The sequence below is a fragment of the Lycium ferocissimum genome, chromosome 10, assembly GCF_029784015.1.
Source record: "Lycium ferocissimum isolate CSIRO_LF1 chromosome 10, AGI_CSIRO_Lferr_CH_V1, whole genome shotgun sequence".
NCBI classification, from domain to species: Eukaryota; Viridiplantae; Streptophyta; class Magnoliopsida; order Solanales; family Solanaceae; genus Lycium; species Lycium ferocissimum.
In genome coordinates, this window is record NC_081351.1 from 46,573,706 (window position 1) to 46,587,731 (window position 14,026).

General features: G+C 36.2%; 2 protein-coding genes across 2 annotated transcripts; one reads left to right on the top strand and one right to left on the bottom strand.

Moving 5' to 3' along the window:
* Positions 1–775: 775 nt before the first annotated feature.
* On the top strand, positions 776–7,906 carry LOC132034090 (dihydrolipoyllysine-residue acetyltransferase component 5 of pyruvate dehydrogenase complex, chloroplastic). The gene is made up of 7 exons (XM_059424325.1): positions 776–1,238; positions 1,625–2,205; positions 2,842–3,033; positions 3,131–3,218; positions 7,125–7,195; positions 7,298–7,381; positions 7,497–7,906. The coding sequence occupies exons 1-7, from the start codon at positions 941–943 to the stop codon at positions 7,599–7,601; spliced, it is 1,419 nt and encodes a 472-aa protein (XP_059280308.1). The 5' UTR covers positions 776–940; the 3' UTR covers positions 7,602–7,906.
* Positions 7,907–8,037: 131 nt separating this feature from the next.
* On the bottom strand, positions 8,038–11,766 carry LOC132034089 (leucine-rich repeat receptor-like tyrosine-protein kinase PXC3). Its single transcript, XM_059424324.1, has 2 exons — positions 9,021–11,766; positions 8,038–8,696 (listed from the first exon to the last, which is right to left on the bottom strand). Exons 1-2 carry the CDS (start codon positions 11,563–11,565, stop codon positions 8,389–8,391), a joined length of 2,853 nt encoding a protein of 950 aa, XP_059280307.1. The 5' UTR covers positions 11,566–11,766; the 3' UTR covers positions 8,038–8,388.
* Between the last annotated feature and the right edge of the window lie 2,260 nt (positions 11,767–14,026).

Below are 14,026 nucleotides of genomic sequence, written 5' to 3' on the forward strand. Positions count from 1 at the left end.
TTTGGTAATTCTTCACAGTTTATGCGGTAAAAAGTTTGACCATTAAAAGTATGCCCCCACCGGCATAAACTTGTTAAGAATTACCAAACTTATGCGGACCCGACATACTTATGCCTTACTTCGACTTGGCATAAGTATGCGGTCGGACGGCATGAATTCCTTCACAAGTTTATGCCGGTCCGAATAAAAGTTTGCCCATTAAAAGTAAAAACTTGAAAAATAATTATCTTTATGAGTATCTGCGTCCGGCATAAATTTGGTCATTCCTTAACAAGTATATGCCGGTCATACACGCGACCCAAACCTTGCCTTCCAACTTTTTTTTTTTAATTTATGCTTGAGCGGGGTTCGAACCGAACCTCGTGATTTACGCGTGAACGCTCGCAAAATGCGAAGGGCAAAAATTAAAGACCATAATATGAGGCGGCATAATTTAAAGACCACAAATATGAGGGGAAAATTTAAAGACCACCCCACAAATATATATATATATATATTTTTTTCTTTTTACTTTGCAAGGCAAAAGTTAGGCCTAACTCTACCCGAATAAGGGCAATTGTGCAAATTGCCTTTCTCAATTTTGGTTTGTATATTCATAATGATACCATGATCGCTTTAGGTGTCCTCATACACCTTAGTAATTACCCAAGTGAACCATTTTAGCAATTTGATCAACAAAAGTTTTTGCTATGACAAAAAAACTAGTTTGGGTACCAAATTTATAGTTCCCACTTCCATAGTGTCAAAACAACCAAAACTTGAAAAGAAAAAAAATACAAATTGATCACCAAAATCCACCGGTAATGTAGTTGAATCCTCCGCCCCCCTCTTTCGATACATTCAAGAAACAAACCCATTCCCATAAAACACAACAAACCAACCTTAACCTTTCTTTTCCCTTACAAACCACATTTGTTTTCTCCAAATTGTTCCCAAAAAAATGTCTCATCTCCTTCAATCCACATTCATTCCCACAACACCTACAACACTTCATCGTTCTTTAATCTTTCCTACAACTCATTTGCGTAAAACCCATGTTGTTGAATCCAAGATCCGTGAGATTTTCATGCCAGCACTTAGTTCTACTATGACTGAAGGCAAGATTATAAGTTGGGTTAAAACTGAAGGTGATAAATTAGCTAAAGGTGAATCAGTTGTTGTTGTTGAGTCAGATAAAGCTGATATGGATGTTGAGTCTTTTTATGATGGTTATCTTGCTACTATTATTGTACCTGAAGGTAATACTACTTCTTTCTTGAATCTTTAATTTTTAATGTTTGTTGAATCATTCACAAAATTCTAACTTTTTTCCAAGTATAAATACCCTTTTTTTAAAATATAATATCACATTTTATTGTCCCTGAAGGTAGTAGTACTTCTTTCTTGAATCTTTAATTTTTAATCTTTGTCATTCACAAAATTCTAATTTTTTGTTTCAAGTTAAAAATATCCCTTTTTTTAATCCAATATCACATTGTATTGTCCCTGAAGGTAGTTCTTTGTTGAATCTTTAAAGATTAGCTTTAATTTTTAATCTTTGTTGAATCATTCACAAAATTCTAACTTTTTTCCAAGATTAAATACCTTTTTTTAATCCAATGTCACATTTTTATTGTCCCTGAAGGTAATTCTGCACCTGTTGGTTCACCAATTGCACTTTTAGCTGAATCTGAAGATGAAATTTCACTTGCCAAATCAACCCCAACAACAGCCACTACTTCCAGTTCCAGTCAAGAAATGACTGGAACTCAGGCTGCTGCTGCTAATGTAACCGAAGAGGCTGCTTCGGTTACTCCAGTAGCAGCAGCAGCCGCAGTTTTGTCCTCTTCTGGGGGGCTGGTGAAAATGGGGTCGTCCATTCACCCGGCTTCAGAAGGGGGAAAGAGAGTGGTGGCGTCGCCATATGCTAAGAAACTTGCTAAAGAATTTGGATTGGATTTGAGGGGATTGGTTGGGAGTGGGCCTAATGGGAGGATTGTAGCAAAGGATGTTGAAGCAGCAGCTAGTTCTGCTCCGGTGGCTGCAGTGGGGGCCACTGCGGCGAAACCACCACCAGCAGCTCCGGGAGTAGAATTGGGGATGACTGTGCCATTTACGACAATGCAGAATGCAGTGAGTAGAAATATGGTGGAGAGTTTGGCAGTTCCAACTTTTAGAGTGGGGTATACTATTACTACTAATGCCCTTGATGCTCTCTACAAGAAGGTATATGATTGTTTGCTTTGTCTTATTTAGTTGAGTAGTTGTAAAGATTTGGGCTTTGGAATAAACTGAGGAAGTTTATGCTATGTCATAGTTTGGATAAGCTGAAGTGTTATAACTTGAATTTCGGTAGAGAAATATATTTAGGGGTCATTTGGTTGCTGGTTAGGAAGTGAATTATTCATGTATTAAGACCAGCATAACTGGTACCTGTTTGATAGCATCTTAGTTGCTATGTATAAAATTCAGCACACTAAGTACGGTGTTTGGTTACCAGTTTACAATCCGCATAACTAATACATGTATATGTTATGTGGGAATTTATGTATTATTTATGTAGGGTAGAAGATGTAATAACTATACATGAATAACTAAACCCTACATAACTAATCCCTGCATAACTATAACCAACAACCAAACGACCCATTAACGACCCGTTACTGCAATGTCTTGACTTTCTTCTTTTGGATAATTTTATCTGAGAATAGGCAAATTGGAGTGGACTTCTGTGCTAATTCATAGATTTCTACATGCCCAACCTTGATAATGTTTTAGTAAACTTTAAGATAAGCAGTTCCATTTCTTTTAGTTTTCAACTTTTCGTCATTTCAGTTCCTAACCGTATTAGTGAATTTATAGGTCAAGTCAAAAGGAGTGACGATGACAGCATTGTTGGCAAAAGCCACAGCACTCGCATTGGCGAAACATCCAGTTGTGAACTCTAGTTGTAGAGATGGGAAGAGTTTCACATATAACAGCAGTATTAACATTGCTGTTGCAGTGGCCATCGATGGTGGTTTGATTACTCCTGTACTTCAGGATGCTGATAAGGTTAGTTTGAAATCAAATTTCAATAATTTGGATTTCACATGGCCTCCCTTCCTTAGGTTATCGTGAGGTGATTTATTTGATTCTGTAATCCTTCCAGGTTGATTTATACTCATTGTCAAGGAAATGGAAAGAGTTGGTTGATAAGGCCCGGGCTAAGCAACTCCAACCCCATGAATACACAACAGGTATTGCTATTACATTTGATGAGTGATTAGTATTTAATTTGATAGAGGTTTTTATTTATATATACCTATCACCAACTGATCATAGTGGATAAAGTATTTATTTGGATTAGTATCATAATTATTTCTGGAGTCCATATGACTAAGGCTCGCACTCACTCAGTAGACTGATCCATGTCTGGAACTGATTAAGAGATAGGAGTTAGTGTGCTACTAAGAGACCTATGTATTTGGAGATAGCATCAATGTTTCTTCAAAGCTTCTTTTCCACATGTGCATGTCCTCGCCTTGAATTTGAGAACTTGTAACTGATCATCAAAAGCCTGGTATTATAGTTTGTTGTTTGAGCTATAAGTTGCCTTTAAAACTCCAAATGAGAAATTGAAGTACTCATGCTTACCCAATTTCAGTGTTATCAAAAGCGAAAAACGCAAAAAAGCTCTAAGGTCAGCTGGGGCTTTAAGTGCAAAGCGCAAATAAAGTGTGGGCTTTAATGAAAAAAGGCGCAATGGTGCAAAAGTACAAATCTATATATGTTTGATCCAAGATTAATAACAATAAGCATGAATAACAAATATATGGACAAAGGAATTGTAAAAACATTATGATAAAATGAAATATGGATTCTCTAGTGTCACCCCTTCAAGAGAGGCTCATTGACAAGGAAAAGTATGTCTTAGAGCCTTGATGATGACACTGAAGCGCAAATAAAGCGAGGCGAAGCGCTCAACATGTTTTGAGCCTCGCTTCAGGGTTTAAGCACGCCTTTGACAACACTGCCCAATTTCATGCACTATGGATGGTTAACCATTTTATGAGTTGAGGCTACAATATAAAACAAATAGTTGGTTAAATTTTTTTTTTTATCAGTAGTTTGTGTTGCCTCAAGTGTCATATAAATTCGGAATGGAGGAGTACTTTATTCATTGGGATAGTTGGTCTGCTTCTTTTATAAGGTATCAACTCATACTTAAAGTGAAAATCCGTGCTTTCTGGTTTTTTCTCCTGGGTTTTAGTTGGGGTTGGGCAGAAATGTGGGCGTTCTATTTGTCAAGATATTACTAAACATGCAATTTGATATGGTAGGATTCTTGTGTTATTGTATTTTTGTTTAATGCTTAGTTTAAGAAAGAGATGTCTAGTTAGGACCATGTCTATATTAGTGAGATAATAGCATAGCAATCTCAAATAATGTCCTTAAAGCAAAAATATTTTTACTCAGCCAACTCTGTGGACCTTTGCTGAGGTTGAGAAGGTTGCATGCAATCGAAAAGGAAAGGAGGTGAAATTATTGAATGAGATTAAACCTTTCAAGTTTCATCAAGGGAGTCTAACTTTAAAGTTTCAAGTTTAAACTTAGAAATGATTATGGTAGGATGATGTAGCATACTACATGGCCTTGTTGATTTTATTTTCTTTTTTCTCTTTTCTCAATGCTCATCCTAATCTACAATTGGATCTTCAATGTCCATGGGCAGTGTGACCTGTGAATGGATCTTTGAACCACCGTACACCATTGCCTTCTAAGTTGAAATGTTTAATCCAGTCTTTCCACAAGGCCTTGTAGTACGGGGAATCGTATAGTAGAGATTTTATTATGGCAGCAAAAGTCCTCCTAAAGGGGGTTGCTAGCCTATCTCACAAAGGCACTCTTGCCAACTAATTGCCGGGCTTAGCGTTAACTCGCAAAGGCTTGTGCACTATAATAAAAAACAACTACTGTAAATATTAAACACTCTACACTCATATAAGGATCAGGCATCCATATTTTGAAGAGAGAAACAAGGGAGAATTTAGCTAGAAGAAGACATTTAATTACAAAGTTTTTACGAAGGGTACAAGACGTCTTCCAACTAAAGGCTCTCTTATATAGGAGATGGAAAACTACTACCACTGACATTTATTGAATTTACGTAGTACAGGTGGAATTCAAATAACACGATAAGTAGTGTTGCACACATAAAGGACATAAAACTTAATGCTAGACAATAGTAGTGGGGAATCTCTTACATTGTAGAGACTTATTAGGCAATGGCAAGATTCATACGAAATGGTGGAGATCTCTTCATGAACTAGAGAACAAGTCATAGGATAGAGTTATTTTTTAAGTTAAATAAGACAGAATTTGCTAGGATTAATTTAGATGGCCCAATCAATGCTTCTGCACAAGGAATGAAAGGGGAAAGAGCAAGTCATATGGAAGAAGAATCACCATGGCAAAAGATATTTCACTTGAGCAGAAAACAAAAGATTGGAGAATAAAACAAGGTTCAAAGACAAGCATGATGAAGAGGGGTAGATTAAGGAAAATTTCACAAGTCATTAAACTTTCTAGCCATTTTATTGTCAAGAGTGCCTTTGTGAGCTAGGCTAGCAACCCCCTGTAGGAGGACTTTTGCTGCCTTATTAAAATCTCTACTATAATTTTTATCATTCTACGATTCCCGGCGCTATGTTCACCCTTGTGGGCCACTTGAACTGCCAAGGGAGGCGGGGATCTGCAGAACAGGGGGTTATATGTCTCCTGGCCCCTGTAACACTATTGATATCCCTTCTTCTAGGGCATGCTCTCATCTTCAGTGCCGAATTTCCCTTTTTTTTTAATTTTTTTTTTATGTTTCTTCTTTTTCTTAAATCTATATTTGATGTCCATTTTCTGTTGTTGGTGAAGTAAATCTTTTACGTTTATGCCTTTGCTCATTTTCGATGGTCTCCTGATGTTTTCTGTGAACCAAAAATAATCTTGGTAGAGTACAAAACCGCATAACTATTTAGAGCTATATGATGTTGTAGCCCACAAATGATTACGTAGCTGTTCATGCATTTATGATGGAAGCATGCACATTATCCCCTCTTGCAAGTAGAGACTAGGCCATTTCGTTGTTATTTGGCATGATTTTTCTGCACTGAAATAATAATTGGTTGGACTTTGGATGTACTCAATCAAAGAGTATTATTTTGTTGCATGACTCCTTACAGAGAAATAATGTAAAATCTATGTTGCGTGGAGTACTCTTCAAAATTCATGTCACACCCGTGTCAACATACATGGGTGTGGGTTTGGGATAGATACCTGATTTGGTCAACTTACCTCGGGTACTTTGACTACATTCTATGACCGAGAAGTATAGATTGATTGGGTATTTGGTTTGATTTTTTGGTTTATGTCATATATATATAGTTGTATAAAGTATGAAAATGCTTTTCTCTCTCTTTTTTTTTTTTTTTTTTTTTTTTTTTTTCTCTTGAAACTGGTAACTTATGAAAATGCTTTTCCATTACGCAAGATATCTTATGAATAAAATATTGGTGTTTATAAAGAATAAAGTTATATTAGTTTTAGTTCAAAAATTTTAACCAGTCAAAATGTGTAGTTTATTTGTCGTAATATACATTTATTGGCCATATCCCAGCACCCATATCCTCACTCGGATCCATACCCCCGAATCCGAAATTTTATGTGATGAAGAATCCGACCTCTAGATCCGCACCCCTATAGGATACTCGCAGCCAAGTCCGAGCAACATAGGGTAAAATGAAAATTAACTACCTTGCCTATAGACCAAATATCAACATATGAGTAAGGGAATGCCTATTTCTTGTCTCCATGCCGGGAGATCAGTTAAGCTCGTGTTTAGTAAAGTTTCTTTTTTTGCAGTACAACAACTACAGCTCAGTCCTAAATAAGTTGGGGTCCGCTATATGAATCCCCACTTCTTCATCTAAGCTCTTTTCTTTGTATTCGGCTGACTTACAAGTTGGGGTCGGCTATATGAATCCCCACTTCTTCATTTAAGCTCTTTTCTTTGTATTCAGCTGATTTCTCTGCTTTTGTATGTCCAAGATTCTTGTTGCTCTATCTGTTGCTTAGGCCTATGATTATTTTGGCTGTTGGGATTTGTTCTGCAGGCACTTTTACTCTATCTAACCTTGGGATGTTTGGAGTTGACCGCTTTGATGCCATCTTACCGCCAGGAACTGTAAGTCCAGTCGTAGATACTCATCTGTTCGCTGTTCTGCCTCCTGCCTGATATGTGAACACTTCTGGTAATGTTTCTGATGTGGGTTCAACTCTTTTCTAGGGTGCAATTATGGCTGTAGGAGCATCTCAACCCGCACTTGTTGGCACCAAGGATGGTCGAATTGGCATGAAAAACCAAATGCAGGTAGAGTGATGATTTATGTTTGCTATTGATCTTGTTCTTTATCTCAAATAAACATTTAGGATTGTGGCATTATCAATCTGTTGATGCTTAAGCTATAAAATGCTAAAAATTTCAGGTCAATGTCACTGCTGATCATCGGGTAATATATGGTGCTGATTTGGCTTCTTTCCTGCAAACCTTAGCACGGATAGTTGAGGACCCTAAAGACCTTACTCTTTAGGCTCTCGTCCTCATTGTGGCAGATTTAGAGGTTTTGTAGTGTAATTTGCTTGAGTTTCAGCCAGGAGTGAACAGAAACCAGAGCATCATCTTAGTCATAATTCAGAAGATCAATGGGAATGGATGATTAGGTCATTTATTTGCTTGGTTAGTCTTTTTCTTTTTGTTGAAGTGTAAACTCATAAGGACATTTTTCATGGCTGCCATAATTTATAGCCTGATGATGAGCTTTTTGTTTCACATGTTGCAAAGAATGTTGAAACTTCCAATTGATTCTAAATTAAAGAGTGTTTGGCAATTTCAGTTGTATCTGCAGTTCACTATTGCCATTATAAAATTGCTTTAAGCTCATTTCCAGTTTAATGCTGCAATATGTCATCCAAATATGAGGCCCCACAAGGGAAACATCTAGAAAAAGCATTACTAACATTTCCATCCACAAGGAAAACAACTAGAAAGATTGCTATACTAAGGGCATCTTTTACATGAAAGAAGTTTTGTAATACAAATTGGATTCATTCCCAAAGACCTTTTATACATATGACACATGAACAAGAAAAATGGACTATATTACAATGAGAACTGATATCATATTCAAAGTTATGTAGCTACTATCATCATATACCTATATGTATATTAATATGTATAAACTGGCAAAATTGGCATGTTCTGCATAGTTCACAAACACCTTCACCACTTGCGGCTCCTCCCCATAAGAAAAGAAAAAAAGCAAGCAAATAAGAAAACCATCTTCGCAATTTTCTCTTCAACTTTCCTTTGACATCCGATTACCTTGCATTGAGAAGCATCCGAAGCACGCTCTTCATTTTTGGCCGGCCTTCTGGTGAGACACTAACACAAACTAGAGCAATTTTGAGGACTGCTAACATCTGGCTCTTAACACTGAGTGATGTTTTACTAACACTAGAATCAAGAATGTGATCCCACTTGCTGTGCTGCTCAGAGCTGCTCAACACCGACTTGGCTAACTCGGTTCCCTGACTAACTGCAGGCTTTCCTGTCAACAATTCCAGCAGGACCACCCCAAAGCTATACACATTTCCAGCCATTGTGACTCTCATGGTGTATGCATATTCTGTAACAACAGAAGGAAATGCATCACTAAATCAATGTTTTAACTTTGAGGCTTCTCATGTTATAGCTGTAAAGCTGGGGAAAATACATCAAAAATCAAAAGACAGTTCAACACTGTTTCGTGGTGGTAGGATATAATGAAATCTTGGGTTTGAAAACAACAATAACCATATGAAGATTATAGACAAAAAATGAGTTAAAAGCATGGTACGGCGGTTAGAACAAAAAATGTATCATATTTTCTTTTGAAACATGTCACATTTTCCATAAGGAGTATAAATCAATGTTGAAGGATGTTAAACTTAAACCAAGTAATAGTTGATACCTGGAGGAATATAACCGACAGAACCAGCAACAGCAGAAAAGCTGCCTGTGCTTTTGGAAGGATCGATGACCTTGTAGAGTTCAATGTCTCCTATCTGAGCCTCATTTTGGGATTTCAAGAGAATGCTCTTGCTGGAAAGGTCAAGGAGGAGGATGGGACTCGTGTCACATCCATGAAGAAAGGCTAAACCCTGAGCTACTCCAATAGCTATGCTGTAACGACTTGCCCAATCTAACGAGTAGCCCAAGCTACCACGAAGAACATCATATAAGGTGCCAATGGGAGCAAATTCATACAAGAGATAAGCGCTATCAGCAGCCAAAAGATAGCCTAGTGGAATCATGACATTTGAATTATTCAGCTTTCCAATATTCTTTAGCTCTTCCCCAAATAGTTCATGACTTCCCAACTGAAATATTTTGTCGCTCCAATTAAGTTTCTTGACAAAATAGGTCGTACCGGATGGCATAAGAGCTTTATAGTAGGTTGAGAATCTAGTCTTGAACACAACGTTGGAGGGATTAGACACTGCTACCATGGCCCTGGCAAAGTCTATATTTGACTTGTGAATGCTGTTGGCAGTCAAAACCTTTCCCTGGATGACAGGGGATTGAGAAATTTCTTCTCCTGAGTGAAAATGTTCATCATTGATCCTGTAATATCTTCTAGAGATTGAAATAGCAATTGCCACGAAAAGGGCAATTGCCGCTACACATGCGATTGGGACAACAACAGCAACAACTACAGATTTTCTTCCCTTTTTTGCAGCTTGTGGTGGAGCAACCGGGGAAGGAGAGATCAGATCCCTATTTCCACGTGTATCAACATTGACAAAGCCTCCAAACGATGGAACAACTCCAGAGAGTTGATTGTTCGAAAGCACTAAAATAGTCAAGCCTCCCATTCTAGTCAGGAAATCGGGAATCTGACCCGAGAACCCGTTGTAAGAGAGATCCAAAACTTCCAATGAAGTTAATCTAGAAAGACTAACTGGTATAGGCCCTTGAAAATGATTGTGACTCAGATTCAAAGCTATCTGTAAACTCAACGGCATCTCGGGAATAGTCCCACCAAGTTGGTTCCCTCCAAGTTGGAGTTCTAACAGCTGATTTAAATTTTTAATGTCTATCGGAATTCCACCACTTAGTTTATTCCCTTGCAAGTTCAAGTTTGTAAGATTTATCAAACTTGATAACGAACTCGGTATGGAACCAGTCAATGAATTCCCACTGATATTGAGCTTCTGCAATCTGTTCAACTGTGAAATGTTACTTGGGATTTCTCCAACTAGGTTATTGAACTGAAGACTCAGTACCTGAAGATTAGAAATATCAGCCAACTGTACAGGAATAGGACCACTCAGATTATTTTGAGCTAAGTTCAAAAGGGCCAATTTTTGGCACTTTCCCAATTCAGAAGGAATTGGTCCACTTAGATGGTTGTTGTCCAGCTCCAAGTAGGTCAAACTTTGAAGGCTCCTAAAGGAAGCAGATGGAAATGACCCATTCAAATCATTTTGCCCCAACCTCAACCTGATCAAATTCACCGACATGTTCGCAGGAACAGGTCCCTCCAAATTATTGGAAGTGAGATCAACAAACTGCAAGTTCAGTGGGGATAACAGGTCCTGAGGAATTGTACCATTTAATTTGTTAAAACTTAGGTCCAAATTCTTCAAGTTCTTGGTTAAACCAATTGGTATACTTCCAACAAAACTATTCTGATTCGCAGCAAAACGCTTCAGTGTTTTGATATTCATAAGGGATTGTGGGATTGTGCCACTCAATTTATTAGCTGACAAGATCAAGACTTGCAATTTGGAAAGTTCTCCTAATCTATCAGGAATTACGCCAGACAGTTTGTTTAGAGAAATATCAATCAAAGTTAAGTTCCCAAAGTTCACAACTTGAGGGGGGAGTTCACCTTGAAAATAATTAGTAGAAAGTTGAAGCTCCTCCAAAAGATTAAATTTTCCAAGACTGGTAGGAACTGAACCAATAAATTGGTTATAACTGAGGTTCAAACTCTTAAGTGAATTCAATCCACTCAACTGCAACTCAACTTTCCCATTCAAATTATTATGAGAAAAGTCCAAAGATTCCAACTTTCCAAAACCAGTAAAACTAGGCAAAATACCCTCCAATTTATTCCCACTTAAGTTCAACAATTTCAACCCACTAATCCCCCCACAACTAGTAATGAACTCATTTGGGATAGAACTTAAATAGTTTTGGGAAACATCAAGAGACTCCAAAGTATTAATTTGACAAATAACAGGCAAGAACTCAGAGCTAGAAATAGAAAAAGATGGAAAGGACACTTTGGTTATAGAAGAATTATTAGAATTGCAAGAAATACCTCTCCAAGAACATGGGGTTGACGTTTTATCAGTACCATTCCATGCAAAAGAACTACGAGTATTATTCTGAAGCATATCATAGACTCTTCTCATGGTATTAATTTGATTTGTGGGCAATTGGGAAAAGACCAGTTGAAAAGAAAAAAACAAGAATATAACTATATGGGGAGCATACCTTAAGTTCATTTTGGCTTGATAATTAGAGAAAGATGAAAACTTGAAGAAAATGAGAAAAGGGTATCAAGAAAATGAATTTACGTACAAGATTGCATACTCTTTTGAGTTCAGGTGAAATAAAGGTTGGGAAAAAACAGGAAGAAGTGTTGTGTTTCATATGGAAAGAGAGAATGGGGAAAAGGAAAATTTTGTTATGTGGGGTAGGGGGTCGTTGACTGGACTTTACTGTTTATTTATGGAAAAGAAAAAAAAAACGTAGACTAGACTAGTGAAGTTGCATGTTTGTTAAGCGAACAGGGCGGGGAGGGGGGGATTACGGGGCCCGCGTGGGCGGCGGGGGGGGTGGTTATTTAATGGTAACAATTCTTAATTTTTGTTTTCGTTTTTTTTTTTTAGCCTGTTTGATAAGTTTCTAAAATCAATTTATTTTAAATAGTGTTTTGTTAATGTGACTAATAAATTTTAAAAGTATTTTTGAAAGTGATTTTGTTTGGGTAAGCTTTTAAAAAGTATTTCTAAATGTATTTTCTCACAATGTTTTTTCAAAAAGTATTTTTAGGGAAAAATTACTTTTTTAGCTTCTGAAAAGCAGTTTCTGTTACTCCCAGAAAAAACTTATTTTCTCCTAAAAACTTGATCAAACGCTTCACTTTCTTAAAATAAATATTTTGGCCTCCCAAAAGCTTGACCAACTACTTATATTTGTTGGGTCTTGTTATTCCAGACTGTTTTATCATGACTTTCTCGCTCTTTTTATTTCTCATTTTCGCATTGCTTTGATATGCTTGTCTTTATCTGACTCTTTTGTCTTGTTTTCTCTTGAGCCGAGGATCTTTCGGAAACAGCCTGCCTACCTTCCAAGATGAGAGTAAGATGTGCGTACACTTTACCCTCCGCAAACCCTACATTGTGAGATTTCACTGAGAATGTTGTTGTCGTCGTCCCAAAAGCTTGACCAAACTAGCTATAGACTTGTGAAGTTTGATTGTTTGGCATACAGTAGGGGTGAGTTGGGGCGTTATTTAATGGTAACAATTCTTAATTTTTTTTTTTTTTTTTTTACTTTATGAAAAGATTTCCTAAAAATATGGACTGAAATAAATAGAAATATTATTTATAAACAGGAATTAGGATAGCGTAGTTTTATCGACTCACTCAGCACCTGTAAATAGCAATGACTTGTTTACTTTACGAGAAATTATAGTCACAAGTACTAGTGTTCACACTCCACTAGAATTACTATTTGAAGAGTGAACCATTTTTCCTTTGACCACAACTTTATATATATATTTATCGAACTATTTTCATTTATAATAAAGACTTTACTTATAGTATGTTTTAATTGTTTTATAATTGCAAATCATAATTTTAAAATATTTTAAAAATTAAATGAAAATAGAAAATCAAGCATTTAACTCCCTTTTTGCTTCTTTGTTCTTTTTATATCATTCAGTTTTGGGTTGTGCATGTACCCAATATTAATCAGTGTTCAATTTTTGTACAATTAAATACATATTTATTAAATACTATTCCTTCTGTTTCAGTTAATGTGAACCTATTTGACCGAACAGGGAATTTAAGAATGAAGATAACACTTTTAAACTTGTGTGTTAAATGAACGCACATATATTTTGTGTGGTTATAAATCATTATATAAATGTAAATTGTTTTCATATATAGAAAGAGGTCATTCTTTTTGGCATAAACTAATAAGAAAATAGATTCACATAAATTGAAACGGAAGGAGTATATTTTAGTAAGAAACAAAAATTAAAGAAAGAATATGTGTTTTTAATATTAGTTTCATTTAGTTGGCGCAATAAAGGAAAAATTATATCTCTGCAAGTTGCAAGTTCTAAGATATCTTATTGTGATTTTAGAAAACTTTGGTTCCTCTTATGCAAATAGATTTTCTCTTTAGAAAAGGTCAGTTAAGTGGGGGCGCCAGTCGTGGGGAGCACGTTGTGGAAATTTTGCATTTCTATATTTTTTTCCAAATTCTTTGTTTGACTGACAGAGACTTGAGACACAAACACTGCCTTAGTTGATGAATGTATTTTCAACTGTCAAAATGCTTATGCATTTTCCACAAGGCGTAGACCCCACTTTTGACTAATGAAAAACTATATTATAAAAATAGAAAGTTTGGAAAACGCGTTTGCATTATTGCAATCTGTGTGCTAAATATTGAACTGGTCAGCTTTTGTCATACAGATACAGATACAGTTAAAACTCGCAAGAAGAATAGTACTTCCTTCGTCTCATAATAAGTGTCATTTTAGTAATTTTTTTATCTCATAATAAATATTATCTTAAAAAATCAAGACATAAATTGATTAGCTTTTTCAATCTACTCTTAAATAATAAAATAACATCTAAATGATGATTGAAAAAGTCACATAGTAACTTAATGTTGTTGGATTTCTAATATTAAAAGGTTTATTTTTTGTGCATGCTCTAATTAAAAGAT